The sequence below is a fragment of the Pseudophryne corroboree genome, chromosome 1 (assembly GCF_028390025.1).
Source record: "Pseudophryne corroboree isolate aPseCor3 chromosome 1, aPseCor3.hap2, whole genome shotgun sequence".
In the NCBI taxonomy this organism is placed as follows: domain Eukaryota; kingdom Metazoa; phylum Chordata; class Amphibia; order Anura; family Myobatrachidae; genus Pseudophryne; species Pseudophryne corroboree.
The window spans coordinates 487021743-487039443 of NC_086444.1; the positions used below are offsets into that span (position 1 = coordinate 487021743).

Here is a 17701-nt window from a genome sequence, read left to right on the forward strand (position 1 = left end):
GATGCCTTTATTTGTGGAATTACGGGATAGCGTCAACTCGCTTAAGCAGTCGTTTGCCGACATGAGGCGGCCGGACACTCAATTAGTGCCTGTCCAGGCGCCTCAAACACCGTCAGGGGCTGTAAAACGCCCCTTGCCTCAGTCGGTCGACACAGACCCAGACACAGGCACTGATTCCGGTGGTGAAGGTGACGAATCAACCGTATTTTCCAGTAGGGCCACACGTTATATGATTTTGGCAATAAAGGAGATGTTACATTTAGCTGATACTACAGGTACCACTAAACAGGGTATTATGTGGGGTGTGAAAAAACTACCAGTAGTTTTTACCGAATCAGAAGAATTAAATGACGTGTGTGATGAAGCGTGGGGTGCCCCGATAAAAAACTGCTAATTTCAAAGAAGTTATTGGCTTTATACCCTTTCCCGCCAGAGGTTAGGGAGCGCTGGGAAACACCTCCTAGGGTGGACAAAGCGCTAACACGCTTATCAAAACAAGTGGCGTTACCCTCTCCTGAGACGGCCGCACTTAAAGATCCATCAGATAGGAGGATGGAAAATATCCAAAAAGGTATATACACACATGCAGGTGTTATACTACGACCAGCTATTGCGACTGCCTGGATGTGCAGTGCTGGGGTAGTTTGGTCAGAGTCCCTGATCGAAAATATTGATACCCTGGACAGGGACAATATTTTACTGTCGTTAGAACAAATAAAGGATGCATTTCTTTATATGCGTGATGCACAGAGAGATATCTGCACACTGGCATCACGGGTAAGTGCTATGTCCATTTCGGCCAGAAGAGCTTTATGGACACGACAGTGGACAGGCGATGCGTAGAGGAGTTATTTGGGGTCGGTCTATCGGATTTGGTGGCCACGGCTACGGCCGGGAAATCCACCTTTCTACCTCAAGTCACTCCCCAACAGAAAAAGGCACCGACCTTTCAACCGCAGCCCTTTCGTTCCTTTAAAAATAAGAGAGCAAAGGGCTATTCATATCTGCCACGAGGCAGAGGACGAGGGAAGAGACAGCAACAGGCAGCTCCTTCCCAGGAACAGAAGCCCTCCCCGGCTTCTACAAAAGCCTCAGCATGACGCTGGGGCTTCGCAAGCGGACTCGGGGGCGGTAGGCGGTCGTCTCAAGAATTACAGCGCGCAGTGGGCTCACTCGCAGGTAAATCCCTGGATCCTGCAGATAATATCTCAGGGGTACAGGTTGAAATTAGAGACAGAGCCACCTCGCCGTTTCCTGAAGTCTGCTTTACCAACGTCCCCCTCAGAAAGGGAGACGGTTTTGGAAGCCATTCACAAGCTGTATTCTCAGCAGGTGATAGTCAAGGTACCTCTTCTACAACAAGGGAAGGGGTATTATTCCACTCTTTTTGTGGTACCGAAGCCGGATGGCTCGGTAAGGCCTATTCTAAATCTGAAGTCCTTGAACCTGTACATAAAGAAGTTCAAGTTCAAGATGGAGTCACTCAGAGCAGTGATAGCGAACCTGGAAGAAGGGGACTTTATGGTATCCTTGGACATCAAGGATGCGTATCTCCACGTTCCAATTACCCCTCACACCAGGGGTACCTCAGGTTCGTTGTACAAAACTGTCACTATCAGTTTCAGACGCTGCCGTTTGGTTTGTCCACGGCACCTCGGGTCTTTACAAAGGTAATGGCCGAGATAATATTTCTTCTTCGAAGAAAAGGCGTATTAATTATCCCATACTTGGACGATCTCCTAATAAGGGCAAGGTCCAGAGAACAGCTAGAGATGGGTTTAGCACTATCTCAAGAGGTGCTAAAGCAGCACGGATGGATTCTGAATATTCCAAAATCCCAATTAATGCCGACAACTCGTCTGCTGTTCCTGGGGATGATTCTGGACACAGTTCAGAAAAAGGTTTTTCTTCCCGAAGAAAAAGCCAAGGAGTTATCTGACCTGTTCAGGAACCTCCTAAAACCAGGAAAGGTGTCTGTACATCAATGCACAAGAGTCCTGGGAAAAAATGGTAGCTTCTTACGAAGCAATCCCTTTCGGCAGATTCCATGCAAAGGGATCTGTTGGACAAATGGTCAGGGTCGCATCTTCAGATGCACCTGCGGATAACCCTGTCGCCGAGGACAAGGGTATCCCTTCTGTGGTGGTTGCAGGAGGCTCATCTATTGGAGGGCCGCAGATTCGGCATGCAGGATTGGATCCTGGTGACCACGGATGCCAGCCTGAGAGGCTGGGGAGCAGTCACACAGGGAAGAAATTTCCAGGGAGTATGGTCGAGCCTGAAAAAGTCTCTTCACATAAGCATTCTGGAACTAAGAGCAATCTACAATGCTCTAAGCCAGGCGGAACCTCTGCTTCAAGGAAGACCGGTGTTGATCCAGTCGGACAACATCACGGCAGTCGCCCATGTAAACAGACAGGGCGGCACAAGAAGCAGGAGGGCAATGGCAGAAGCTGCCAGGATCCTTCGCTGGGCGGAGAATCACGTGATAGCACTGTCAGCAGTATTCATCCCGGGCGTGGACAACTGGGAAGCAGACTTCCTCAGCAGACACGACCTTCACCCGGGAGAGTGGGGACTTCATCCAGAAGTTTTCCACATGCTATTAAACCGTTGGGTAAAACCAATGGTGGACATGATGGCGTCTCGCCTCAACAAAACACTGGACAGGTATTGCGCCAGGTCAAAGCAATAGCTGTGGACGCGCTGGTAACACCTTGGGTGTACCAGTCGGTATATGTGTTTCCTCCTCTGCCTCTCATACCAAAGGTATTGAGGATTATACGGCAAAGAGGAGTAAGACTAGTGGCTCCGGATTGGCCAAGAAGGACTTGGTACCCGGAACTTCAAGAGATGGTCACGGACGATCCGTGGCCTCTACTTCTGAGAAGGGACCTGCTTCAGCAGGGTCCTTGTCTTTTTCAAGACTTACCGCGGCTGCGTTTGACGGCATGGCGTTTGAATGCCAGATCCTAAAAGGAAAAGGCATTCCAGAAGAAGTCATTCCTACCTTGATAAAGGCAAGGAAGGAAGTCACCGCGAAGCATTATCGCCGTATTTGGCGAAAATATGTTGCGTGGTGCGAGCAGCGGAGTGCTCCGATGGAGGAATTTCAACTGGGTCGTTTTCCTACATTTCCTGCAATCAGGATTGTCTATGGGTCTCAAATTGGGATCTATTAAGGTTCAAATTTCGGCCCTATCAATATTCTTCCAAAAAGAATTGGCCTCAGTCCCTGAGGTCCAGATTTTTATCAAAGGAGTACTGCATATACAGCCTCCTGTGGTGCCTAAGGTGGCACCGTGGGATCTAAATGTAGTTTTAGATTTCCTCAAATCCAATTGGTTTGAACCACTAAAGAATGTGGATTTGAAATATCTCACATGGAAAGTGACTATGTTACTGGCCCTGGCTTCGGCCGGGAGAGTATCTGAACTGGCGGCTTTGTTTTATAAAAGCCCTTATTTAATTTTCCATTCGACATAGGGCAGAGCTGCGGACGCGTCCGCATTTTCTCCCTAAGGTGGTATCAGCGTTTCACCTGAACCAGCCTATTGTAGTGCCTGCGGCTACAGACGACTTGAAGGACTCCAAGTTGTTGGACGTTGTCAGAGCCTTAAAAATATACATTTAAAGGACGGCTGGAGTCAGAAAATCTGACTCGCTGTTTATACTGTATGCACCCAACAAGTTGGGTGCACCTGCTTCTAAGCAGTCGATTGCTCGTTGGATTTGTAACAAAATTCAACTTGTACATTCTGTGGCAGGCCTGCCACAGCCTAAATCTGTTAAGGCCCATTCCGCAAGGAAGGTGGGCTCATCTTGGGCGGCTGCCCGAGGGGTCTCGGCATTACAACTCTGCCGAGCAGCTACGTGGTCAGGGGAGAACACGTTTGTAAATTTTTACAAATTTGATACCCTGGCAAAGGAGGACCTGGAGTTCTCTCATTCGGTGCTGCAGAGTCATCCGCACTCTCCCGCCCGTTTGGGAGCTTTGGTATAATCCCCATGGTCCTTTCAGGAACCCCAGCATCCACTTAGGACGATAGAGAAAATAAGAATTTACTTACCGATAATTCTATTTCTCGGAGTCCGTAGTGGATGCTGGGCGCCCATCCCAAGTGCGGATTATCTGCAATACTTGTACATAGTTATTGTTAACTAATTCGGGTTATTGTTTAGGAAGCCATCTTTCAGAGGCTCCTCTGTTATCATACTGTTAACTGGGTTTAGATCACAAGTTGTACGGTGTGATTGGTGTGGCTGGTATGAGTCTTACCCGGGATTCAAAATCCTCCCTTATTGTGTACGCTCGTCCGGGCACAGTACCTAACTGGAGTCTGGAGGAGGGTCATAGGGGGAGGAGCCAGTACACACCACCTGACCTGTAAAAGCTTTACTTTTGTGCCCTGTCTCCTGCGGAGCCGCTATTCCCCATGGTCCTTTCAGGAACCCCAGCATCCACTACGGACTCCGAGAAATAGAATTATCGGTAAGTAAATTCTTATTTTTTTTAACCTTTTTTTAAAGTGGCTTAAAATGACCCAAATATATATACCGTATTTTTCGGACCATAAGACGCACCTGACCATAAAGACGCACCTAGTTTTTAGAGTAGGAAAACAGGAAAAAAAATATTCTGAACCAAATAGTTCCAGTTCTGTGTGATTTCTCATTAGACTCCTACAAGCATTTGCAGATTGTGATTCTATACAGTGCAGCCTTCTGTCAGAGCCAGCATACACACACACACACACACACACACACACACACACACACACACACACACACACACACACACACACACACACACACACTGTAGACAGTACTGTAGACACAGACCCAGTGGTTCCCTGTGTCCAGGCTCTCAGCTAACGCTGCCCGCGGTGCACTCCTGAGGAAGGAGGAGGTGGGGTGGGGGGGGAGTCACATGATGCCGGCTCTGCTGCTGGGCTCTGAGATGACGGCGCAGCAGCAGCAGCATCCAGGACCCGGCGCTACCCTCCGGCGCTACCCACACACTCCATCTGTGATGGCTCTCCACATGTCTTATTCGCTCCATAAGACGCACATACTTTCCCCCCCACATTTTTGGCGAGAAAAAGTGCGTCTTATGGTCCGAAAAATACGGTACTTATACCAATTTTCATGAACCCTTAATTTAAGAAGAGCATTTATTTTGCACAAAAACACTTACTTTCTATCATTTTTTCACATTTTTAGAAAAACTCATAAGAATGCAGAATAACAGCCATTAGACATAATCTAAGTACCCCAAATACTTTTATTGTGACCACTAATACACTTCTATACTGTTATCCCATATTTGTTTGTTTTTTGGGGGGGTTCTCCATTTTCACTTACACTTTTCACTGGTTTTGCCGGCAAGAAATATCACTCGAATCCTGTTTTCGCACATTTGCAGTTTGATAGGTCGAAAAACGCTAGAGCGCTTACTGGTGAAAAGCTGCATTTTCGCACAATATGCACAAAAGTTTACTCGCGGTAAATTAATGCATTTTCACGGACATTTGAATTCCCCCTTACGTGTTTAGATTTGATTTGTTTTTTGGTTTTAATTTTGCCAAATGCACATTGTATACTTTTTTTTATAATTGCTTTGCCATACTGAAAATATACTTTTACATGATCAGATCTCTTGAAGAGGCTGGGCATCAAGATACAATAGCATCACTTTGGAAGCATTCAAGTGCAAAAAGGCGTATGATTGTATATGGGAAGACCAGATCAGATCCACAGTTCATACAAAGGGCTAGATGCATCATCGCTTGGAAAGTGATAAAATGGAGAGTGAAAAAGTGGCAGCCAATCTCTTCCTAACTACCATGTCACAGGCTGTGTTTGAAAAATGTCAGTTAGGAGCTGATTGGCTGGTACTTTTCCACTCTCCATGTTATCACTTTCCAAGCGATGATGCATCTGGCCCTAGTTCTGTTATATCTATTGTAAACTGCTCTTCTAGTAGTTGAAATACAGTTAATAATGGATAAAAATTATTTTATTTAAATTGCGCTCTTCTCCAAAAAGACTCTAGGCACTTTACATAAATCATGAACACAGGGCCTAATTCCGTAAGGATAGCATTTGCGAGCAGTTTTGCAAAAGCAGACCTTCGCAATGCAAAACAGAGGATCAGATTTTCAGAATAACATGAAAATAATACAGAGTTGAGGCATTTTTGGGTAATATATTCAAATTCCAAGGATTATTCCGCCTTCTCACAAAAGTACAAAGCAAATCAGTCATCCTGGGTGCACTACATATGTTATACTGGGCTGAATAAGCATTGCTTGGATGAGATGACATGTTATGTAATAGAGGAGGTATAATACTAAAGTGACATCCATGCACACCAGAACACAGGGAAGCACTCAGAAAAGGGAAAGGGAAGGGATGGTAGAAAAGGTAGTGAAGGTAGTAGTACATGGTAACAACAGATTAAAAACCAAGCTGACATTCTGCAAGATGAGTAATAATAGACAATTATGGGTAGAATTACCAGGTGAGGATGCAGGAGGGTGCAGCAGTATGTAGAAGATATGGGGTGCAGAGCTTGAGAAATTGTTTAAAGTTAGAGATTGAGCAAAGTCAAGTCCATATCCAGCTCAAACTCCTTTTACACCTCCTTGTGCTTTATCTGACAGTTTCCGGTTGGGAGATAGACACTAAACAGATAGACTAGTGGTTCCCAAACTCGATCCTCAAGGTCCCCTAACGGGTCACATTTTCCAGGTCACCCAGCAGGTGCACAGGTGACCTGGAAAACGTGAACCATTAGGGGTCCTTGAGGACCTAGTTTGGGAACCACTGAGATGGTCCACAGTCAATAGGTCTACATGGTCAAAAGGTTGACAGTTAAATGGTCGAAATGTACTGGTACCTTGTGAGGATGGAATACATAACCCTTGGAAGTTATTACCCAAAATGCCTACACCAATCATGCATTATGCTTTCTGTGTGCTCAAGGTTTTCTTTTATGTCTGTGTGGCTTATCTATTGCTGTATTACTTAAATCTTCTGTATTATGTGCATTGTTTTTGATATTTGTTACGTGCCTTGAACCCTGTTGGAGAAAGAGTGCTATATAAATGAAATTATTATTATTATTACATAGGTCAATAGGGTCAAAAGGTCAACAAGCTCAAGGGGTTGACATGCAAATGGTCAACACAAAATGTCAACAGATTGTTTTTCAGGATTTTTAGGGTTAATGTTAGGGTTAGGCTTTAGGGGTTGGTTAGGGTTAGGCTGTCAGTGGGGACAGTTAGGGTTTGGCACTTGGCGGAGGATTAGGGTTAGGCTGCGGAAAGGACGGTTAAGGTTATACAATAGGGAAAGGGTTAGGGTTAGGCACTGGGGGTGGATTAGGATTAGACACCAAGGGGAGGCCTAGGGTTAGGCACTAAGGGAGGGTTAGGATTACACACCACGGGGAGGGTTAGGGTTATGCACTGGGGGGAAGGTCAGGGTTAGACACCATGGGGATGGCAGGGTTCGGCCTTGGGGGGCAAGGGGGGGATAGGATTAGACACCAGGGGGAGATTTAAGGTTAGGTACTAGGAGAAGGGTCAGGATTAGGGTTAAAATAATACAAAAAAGTGTAAACTTTTTTTATGGCAATCATTTGCATGACAACCCTGTTGTCCATCTGGTGTCAACCTCTTGACTGTCCATCTAGACATTGTCGATCTTATCTGAAATGCTTTAGATGCAGGCTTGAATATGGCAGGCAAAACTGTGCCCAGGCCTTAAAAGTAATGGACTTAGGGTCTAATTCAGGTTGGATCGCAAAACGCGAACCATCCGTAAAAATTGCTAAAAAGATGCGCGCGCATGCACAACGCCTGGCCTGCACATACGTCTACATTTTCTGGAGGGGGAGGGGGAGCGCAGAAAATGCGGTTGCCTCTTCCTTTCAATCAGGTAGGGGCGTGGGATGGGGGGGCAAATGGGGGCGGCGTTGTTTGCAATGGGTGCGTGGTATGGGCGTGATCGCGGTGGCTGCGTGACGTCACATGCAGTTGCCGTGACCAGGGACATGGTGTCGGGCCTCTTAGCTGCGCCGGCAGGAGGCAACCTTAATTTCTGCTAGTAAGCAGTAATTGTGATGCGATCGCAATTTCTGCTTGATGGGGGGGGGGGGGGGGGGGGGCGGTCATCATGCTGGGCAGCCCTGCCCAGCGATGGACGGCCCCCAGCATGCGAACAAAAGGATTTCAAATTCTGATAACTAGCAAAATTTGCAATCCTTACTGAATTAGGCCCTTAAGTAGGAGATACTGAGTATCCCCGTTTACATTGGACCGTATAGTGCTGAGAGGTGGGTCACCTCTCACAATATCTTCTAACTCATTAGTCCTGATTCAGAGATGCCACCATCAGGTTTCAGTACATCTCCATATCTGGCTAATTGATCAATTTGTCCTTAGAGTAACTTTGTCATGCATTATTACTTAAATGTCTGTCACAATGATTGAGACCCTAATATACTCAGAATGGTTCTAGTACCCAAATTTTCTGCCAACCAGTGTAATGAAAAAATTTAACTAGAATTAAAATTATTTCTATATTCCAGATTTAGGAGTATTGCAAAGTCTTATTTTAGAAGAGCTGACGGAGTTCTACTTCTCTATGATGTGACGTGTGAGAAGAGCTTCCTGAATGTGCGGGAATGGATAGACATGATTGAGGTAAACTTGGACACATGTCTGAGTTTTAGATCTTCTTTTTGGCACAATATACATGTTCTTTATTAACTGAGCAAAATTTCAATATATAACACTTTACAAGATTGGAGATGGGTAGACCAAGTATTATAAGAATATGTTCATGTTAGTGAGACGTAGTTAGATGTAGGCATGTTGAGGTGAATTGCCGCCAAAATGTAATAATGTCTGCCTGTACCTGACATGTAGGTACTGAAACCCTGGCACAGGTTGCGAATTAATAATGATGACAGACACATGGATCCATATCATTGGATGAAAGTGACTAAGCACAGCAATTGTAAATAGAGAGAAACTGTAGCAATTTTATTTCCACAGCTATGATAATATGCAAGTACTACAGCATTTTCAGGTTTCTCCTTGTGCACTTGCTTGCGTCGAAATGTGAAAGTCCTGCGACACCCACTTTCAGTGTCCATAGATGGTTTAAATCCTCTGTCGGTTGTAAATACTCCAACATCGACTAAACATTGCCCCCACCATTGACAATTGCACCAGCCAATGGTATCCTTGTCAACTCTGGCTAAATATGGCCTCTGTGGCTGCTGTACTGTGTCTGAGCACACAGCCACTTGCATTGACACACCCACAACACTATAACACAACCATGAGACACCTTTTAGCGTTCACGTCAGGCCACCTCCCAGTCACCACTACCCATGGGTTTGCCTCAGCATTCCTAATACCAGTGAGCCTGTACGCAACAACATACTGAGTCATACGGCCAGGGAAACGCATGCGCCATACTGAGTCATACGGCCAGGAAAACGCATGCGCCATACTGAGTCATACGGCCAGGAAAACGCATGCGCCGTAGGGATTGTCAGGACTTTTCATGCATGTGCAGTAACAAATAATCACTGAACTGCACAAACATCGGCACTGAGTTCACCTGTGAATCAGGCCCTGTGTTTTAAAAGTCATTACATTGCATTGAATACAATTCTAGATGTGTGCTTTTATACCGTGGCTTCAGTCATGCCAAATAGCCCCTCTTGGCGCACTAGGTCCTGTATGACTTGGCTGGGCTCTGCGTCTTTTTTTTTTTTTTTTGCTCAATATGTGCGTCTTATTCTTACAATTAAAACAGCTGAAAGTGACAAAACTGCATTCAGCAGTGGGCTTTGTGTCATTTGTACACTCTGACTCTGTGTTACAAGGGCTCTGATGCGGATACGGCTCACACCAAATTCTGTTGTGCTTCATCTGCGACTTTATGTGTGTTAAACCATTTCCTGTGCAGTTAAAGTCAAAGCCTAGCATCTCTGGTACGCTACGAGTGGCTTTTTGCTGTGTCTGCTATGCATTAAAGTCTCAAAATGTAAAGCAAAATACGGAAAGCTACTCCTCTCGGATGTAGTTATGTGACCAGCGGTCACAATACCGGCACCTAAATCCCGCCACCTTACTATCATGACGGTTGGCATGCTGACCAGCAGGGACTATTCCCTATGTCCACGACACCCATACACCAAGCCCACATTCCACTCGCCCCCCATACCCCCTTCCCTCCTGCCGGGCATGTAAATGCCGGGTTTCCGCCACCGGTATTGTAACCGGCGGTCACACATACCCAACCCCGTCTCCTGCCATATAGCATAAAGACATTCTGTGTATGAGTACACATCTGTAAACCATGCTTCATGGAATAGCTGGCCATATTTATTCTGTCATGACAAAAAACAATGCATTTGTGTCTTCTATTATTGGGTGACCGGTCACAACACCGACGCTGTCTATCCCATTACCCATCTGTCAGAAGGTGGGAAGGGGGGGGCAGCGAGGCCCCTTGCAGGCTCGCTGCGCTCGCCGACCTCCGCTCGCCACAGGCTCTGTTCCCACTCTATGGGTGTCGTGGATACCCATGGGTGGAAATAGTCCCTGTTAGTCGGCATGTCGACTGTCGGTATTGGGTGTCCGACGGTCTCCTGACTGCCGATCACATAACTACATACCTTCTTTGCTTAGCATTTCAGGTGCATCAAGCCACTTGGGTACTTTTTATCTGCACTATATGACTATTTAATGTAATATGTATGCATTGCATCCTGAGATTGTTAGCATTTTTGGTACTCACAATGAAGCCACATCTATAGGGCCTGTTTCAAGCGGCTTTGCAATTCCATCCACAAAAAAGTTAAATGCAGCAGTAGGTGTCTATATCTGAATGCAGCATTCGTAGTTGCTGCCTCAGATCCACATTGCGACCATTGGTTGCTATGGTTGCAGGTTTGGCCAGGCTGACTAAGCTGAGGCTTACTTAGCCTGCCCAGTTCCTGGCAGGAAATATGCATGCAGCCATGCGATCCTGGACTCGTCCCTCCTGGAATTCAGTGGTGACACTCTCCCGTTTCCGGGAACGCTGGCCAGGAACACCCCCTTTCCGCCTTTCGAACGCCATAGCTTGTCCGTCAAGCTGTGGCTGGGAAACACAGATGGATGGCTACTCATACACAGCACACATCCTGCGCATGTGCAGTCCTCCCATCATTGGAGATGTGCACTAACCTTCTGGCTAGCGTACATCTCTGAATCAGGCCCATAGTCTTCTAGTTATTGTGTGTCTGTCTTCTGTTACCACTTCATGCGTTAACAAGGTCAGCTGTAGGTAATTCCTTGCCACCCTTGTGTATATAATAGAGAAGGGTGCTGGTACATTTTGTGGCGGGTCTACTACGCTTGCCCGGCTGTCGGGATCGCGGCGGCTGGCATACCAGCGCCGGGATCCCGAGTCGCTGCGCTGTGGGCACGGTCGCGCCACGCTATTTATTCTTCTTCCAGGGGTGTCGTGGACACCCCTGAAGGAAAATAGTTGTCGGTATCCCGGCGGTGGGGATACCGGCGCGAGTATGCTGCGCGCCGGTATCCCGACAGCCGGGATATCGATTGCCATAGATTTAATTCCAGTCAGTTTAAGTTCCATTGAACTGCACTCACTCCTCTTTAGTCTGTAGCCTTGTGCCACAGTCTATAACCTTCCATACTGATTATCTTATGTGGCCTCGTACCTTCTATCTGGTCTGTCCTAGGTTGTGGCCATTTGCCTTCAATCCTGTCTGTCCTAACCTGTATCCGTGTGCCTTCCATCATGTCTGTCCTATTCTGTGGACTTTTGCCTTCCACACTAGTCTATCCTAGTTTGTGTCCTAGTCTTTGTTTTTGTGCTTTCTACCCTGGTCTGTCCCTAGTCTGTATTCTTGTGCTTTTCATGCTGGACTATCTAGTCTGTGGCCTTGTGCGATTTTAGATATCGTTTTGTAATTGTTTTGGAAATTCTAAATGTTTAGCCTAAATAAAGGCATATTCCTGTAGGTATGCACAGCATTTAAGATGTAATGTTGTTTGTACTTATTTTGCAGGATTCGACACATGACAGTATACCTATCATGATGGTAGGAAATAAAGCCGATCTCCGACAGGTACTGTCAGATCAAGGTCATAAATGTGTACCAACCAGTTATGGTGAGAAGCTATCTATGGTGAGTGTTCTAAAGAAAAAACAAACATGATCAATAACAATAACAATTAGTTTATACAAAAATAACACATGGAATTTGACTTTGAATTTGCGTGATAATGTACATTTTACAACACAGAATTCTACCACAGAATAATAAAAAGGGAAGATCTAAAAAAGCAAATGCAGAGAGAGTCTATTCTGTGCTAGACTGTCAGAGATGAGACAGAGATGAGGAAAACACTGGGGGTAATTCAGAGTTGATCGCAGCAGCAAATTTGTTAGCAGTTGGGCAAAACCCTGGCCCTCATTCCGAGTTGTTCGCTCGCTGTCGTTTTTCGCAGCATAGCGATCAGGCTAAAAATCGGCAGTTCTGCGCATGCGTATGGTCCGCAGGGCGCACGCGCTAAGTAATTTCACACAAAACTATGCAATTTTACACAGGTCCGAGCGACGCATTTCAGTCGCTCTGCTGATCGGTGAGTGATTGACAGGAAGTGGGTGTTTCTGGGAGGAAACTGACCGTTTTCCGGGAGTCTGCTAAAAAACGCAGGCGTGTCAGGCAAAAACGCAGGAGTGGCTGGAGAAACGGGGGAGTGGCTGGCCGAACGCAGGGCGTGTTTGTGACGTCAAAGCAGGAACTAAACGGTCTGCAGTGATCGCAGACTAGGAGTAGGTCTGGAGCTACTCAGAAACTGCAGGAAAAGATTTTCCAGCAAATCTGCTAATCTTTAGTTCGCTATTCTGCTAAGCTAAGATACACTCCCAGAGGGCGGCGGCCTAGCGTGTGCACTGCTGCTAAAAGCAGCTAGCGAGCGATCAACTCGGAATGAGGGCCCATGTGCACTGCAGGGGGGGCAGATATAACATGTGCAGAGAGAGTTAGATTTGGGTGGGTTAATTTGTTTCTGTGCAGGGTAAATACTGGCTGCTTTATTTTTACACTGTAATTTAAATTTGCTGCTGCGATCAACTCCGAATTAGGCCCACTGTTCCCTCATGTCAGTACCCGCACAGCTCCCTCCCAACATGTGTCTCACCCTTAGAACGGCCACCGCTCATCCCTACTGCAGGGCCGCCCTTCCTGAGTTCCACCTTGCAACTCCCGTGGGGGTGAATGGAGGGACAGAAATGCAACTTTTTTGGCTAATATTATGCTACTTTACACAAACATTTATGTGGCTTTTGTGCAGCTTAGTTCAGTATTCAGTAGTACAGTAATGACGGCTAGTGCGAGATATTCTAGTGAATATGTGTTATGCTGAGTAAGGACACATCTGTATCTGCTTTGTAGTCCTTTAGGGGTCTATTTACTAAGCCTTGGATAGATAAAGTGGCTGGAGATAAAGTACCGGCCAATCGGCTCCCAACAGCCATGTCACAGGCTGTGTTTGAAAAATGACAGGAGCCGATTGGCTGGTGCGTTATCTCCAGCGACTTTATCTCTATCCAAGGCTTAGTATATAGCCCCTTAATCACTGCTTTTCTTGGTCTTTCCCAGATATACATTAATAATAATAATAATTATTATAATAATAATAATAATAATAAAATATAATTTTTCTCCAATAGGACTTAAGGTGCTGAATCTCCTGGTTTTTTTTTCTCATGTCCTATGTGGGTTTAAAGTGTAAAATAACCCCTTAATGGAAGCCAGTCCAGCTCTTGATTAAACCACACTCCTATAATTACTTCACTTCACTTAGTTGCAAAAAATACATTATTGTAACAATAATTTATGCATTTACATCAGTAGTGATTCTCATTTACCTTTGGTGGTTTTTGACCCCAAAGTTGAACTCTGCAATAATATTAGATGCTAAACCTGTATTATTTGGGTGTCAGAACTACAATCTTGGCTAGTCTTATACCAAATGGGTACTATTACAAAAATGTCCTGGGCATTCCCCCCCTACCAAAAATTAACAGTTACTCTACACTACATTACTGACCCAATACCCTGGAATCCTCCTCTAGCTTGGCACCAATAGCTTTTCCATCCAATAGCTTACCGTGTTGGCTGTTCCATGCTACTGTACCTACCCACGCCAGCTCCTGCCTGGGGATGACCTAATTCTTTATCCCTCACTGTTGAAATGGTTTCCAGAGCATTCCAGTTTTTATCTACAAGAAACATTTACTCTCTCCCACCCCCTTTTTTCTCTTTAAATGTTGCTCAATATTTATAGATGATATAATATAATACAACGTTAATTTAGAAGGCTGTTAGTACCCTAATCATATATAAAGAAATCTGAATCTTGTAACATCCATACTGTATGTTTCCTATAAGAAGTAGTCTTTAGGATTATATGGATTAATTTCTCCTGTCATCAATGAAGACTGACATGCATTGTTTCCCCATGCAGACATACAGAGCTTTATTCTGTGAAACTAGTGCCAAAGAGGGATCAAATATTGTGGAGGCTGTTCTTCATCTTGCACGGTATTTATATTAATTATAGATTCTTACATATAAATATTACAGCACCACCTATTGGGAGTCAACTAAAATGCCCCACTCAGTGGCTAGTATTTACATTATTTATACGGAAGGTACATACATCACAATAAAGGTGTGTACATACGGCGGGACCCGGCCCCGTCGATAAAGTCAATGTTGGGCTGCCTGCACAGTCTATTTTTCCTTCCGATGCTGATCCCGCGGGACCGCGCATCGGTATCGCAAGCTGTGTACACACGGTGCAATATGCACTAACTTTCCTTACAATTTTGACTATATATCAAAATCGTAAGGAAAGTTAAATGTATATTGCACTGTCTGTATGCACCTTACCAAGTGTCAATGTGATGTTTTGATTTTCCAGAATATTAAGCAAGTTGATTAATGATGCTTAAAACTGTTGCTAGCAACATTTATCTTCTCAGCTAGTTTAGTGATGAAATAATTGCTTAATCCATGCAGAGAGAAAAAGGAAGGGAAGTCAGTACTTTGTAAGTGGAATTAGTGGAGTTAAAGAGGCAAAAATTCCCCAAACAATTGTTTATAACAACAATTGCATTTGTAAAGTAACACTTAGTACAACACTAATACAATAAACAAAATGTAGTAATAATGATAAAGTATGTATTGTGAGCTGAGGAGTTGATGAACTTCAGCAACCAAAACATAGGCATCTATCCAACAGACATTTGACTATAAGTATGTGAGCATAATTGTCCACGTGTGCCCACTAAAGGGTATACTTCCTTTATTCTGGGTTCATGATACACATAACTTTATTCCTGGAGCACCTCCCGAATTTATATTTATATATATATATATATATATATATATTATGAGTAACAATAAACGGGAAAGGGCATATGCAGTTTATTTACGAGAGCATTTATAAAAATAATAGGTGTCTCTATTTCTTCTGCAAGTATCAGAAGAGTCAAGGACTGTATCCAAAATTGGGGAATGAGACTTTTATCTGCTTTGAATAGTATATACATTTTTATAGCTACCTATTAATGGGCATGATTAGGTTAATAGCACTTGGTTGAAACAGGCAGAAGTCTGAGGACATAGAATTTTCAATATGTATTTATAAGTTTGGCCCAAATTAGTTTAACCGAAAGTGGAGAAATAAACATTTGGCTGTATAACCACTCCATTAAGATTCTTTGAAATTGTGTCCAAGTTGGCATCCGGTAATCAATTCAGATTTGCAGTGCTACGCCTTTCATTTATTGTAGTACAGGTAAACAATTGAGAATAGTGTAGTCGGGAGCTCTTAGGGTTAGTCAAAATAAATGGTTCTCTGAGATCATGGGTTCTTTCTTTAGCATACTCTTATACATTTTGGGACCATTTCTTCAAAAGATTGAAGTCTTTTCAAATTATGTGACAGTACCTGTCGTTCTATCACTCATCTAAACAGGATTGGGAGCTATTGGTGGTATATGCTAATCTATAAATGATTACATAGAGAACAGACTAAAAGGATGAAGGAGAACATGGGGAACTAGGTATTGTATAGCCTAAGTAGAATGGGAGCTATGCAAATCTATAAATGATTATCTAGAGAACAGACTAAAGGGGGGTACACACGGAGCGATAATCTAAGCACTCTGACTAGATTGCTTAGATTTTCAGCAAGATCGCTCCGTGTGTAGCCCTAACAGCGATAACGATGCGCAGCCCCGCGCATCGCTATCGCTGCTGCTAGATTGGCCTGCTAGATTGGCCTAATGCTAGCGGGTCGCTCACTTCACCCGCTGGGTGAAATGAGCGCCCCCCCCCCCCGTCTCCCCCCGCACGCTCAGCACAGATCGCGCTGTGCTGAGTGCCGGGAGAGATGTGTGTTGAGCGGTTCGCTCAGCACACATCTCTCCCGCATCGGGCCGTGAGTACTGGCCTTAAGAGGATGAAGGAGAACATGGGGAACTAGGCATTGCATAGCCAGAGTAGAAAATACAGAGAGGTCAAGGAATAAGACGATGGCCCTTAAATAGGACTCTTCTATGCAGTCCAGAACAGTTAAGAAGTATACAGTGATCCTCATCTCATAACCTTTACAATAAACAGAATATTTGTGTATATGTTGAGAATAACCTTCTGTGAACTTTTTTTTATTTTAAGGGAAGTGAGAAAGCGGAGTGATGATGAGGATGACAGAGGATCTGTAACCAATCTTTCTGGAGCCATTACCAAAAAGCCAGCACAAATGAAAAACTGCTGTAACGTCTAACCTTTTCTAATACATTCTTTTTGGACAGCATAATACATTGCTATTTTTCATAAACTGTGGAATAAACATAATGGGATTGTACATAATAGTTTTGTGTATTACTGTTGTTCCCCCATTGCTTTCTCCTGAAATGTAAAGCTGGCATCTTTCTCCTGTGTTGTTATTTATATGTAAGTGAGATTACATAGGAATGACTACTGTATAGCTCAGCCGACCTTTTACTAAAATGAATATGCTGTGCTTCTGTTTATATGCTAAAGGTGTTCTCATGTTTGGAATGCATGCATTCAGTCTGTTTTTACATTTATTTACAAATGTAATTTATTGCACCTTCTCTCAGTTTTCTACAATCGACCATGGACTCTTAAGCATTATGTGAATGTCTCTTTATTGTCCTAAATTACGCTATTGCTATTATACTTAATTTATATAAAAAAGAAAGTTTCCCAATTTTTCATTAGATTGTATTGTCTTTTTTCATATTTCTTTGAAAGCAATTTATTGTAAAGTACAAGATTTTGGTATGTTGACCCGTCTTCGTCATGCGCAGTGGGGGACTAAACAGAGTCTGCCTCTAATGGCTACCACTGCTGCAAAGGTTGGATAACATAGAGAATTAGTGCCCGATTGTACAGCAGCCCACAGTTCTGGGAGGTGCCGATCCCTTCCTCCCTGAACTAGGTTAGGAACTAGGGTTAGGAAGTCACATTTTCCATCAGCGGATCTCTGGCTGTGCTTTGTGTATCCATTTGTTATTACGGTGAGCAGTGAGGAGCGAGGAGTGCGTTATTGTTTGTAAC

General features: G+C 44.3%; 1 protein-coding gene across 1 annotated transcript in view; it reads left to right on the forward strand.

Moving 5' to 3' along the window:
• Positions 1-17311, forward strand: part of RASEF (RAS and EF-hand domain containing) — a 174996-nt gene extending 157685 nt beyond the window's left edge. Inside the window, exons 14-17 of the mRNA XM_063913812.1 lie at positions 8597-8711; positions 12107-12226; positions 14574-14650; positions 16793-17311. Coding sequence (XP_063769882.1) covers positions 8597-8711; positions 12107-12226; positions 14574-14650; positions 16793-16901 — 421 coding nt within the window. The 3' untranslated portion in view covers positions 16902-17311. The remainder of the gene's footprint in view (positions 1-8596; positions 8712-12106; positions 12227-14573; positions 14651-16792) is intronic.
• Positions 17312-17701: the final 390 nt, after the last annotated feature.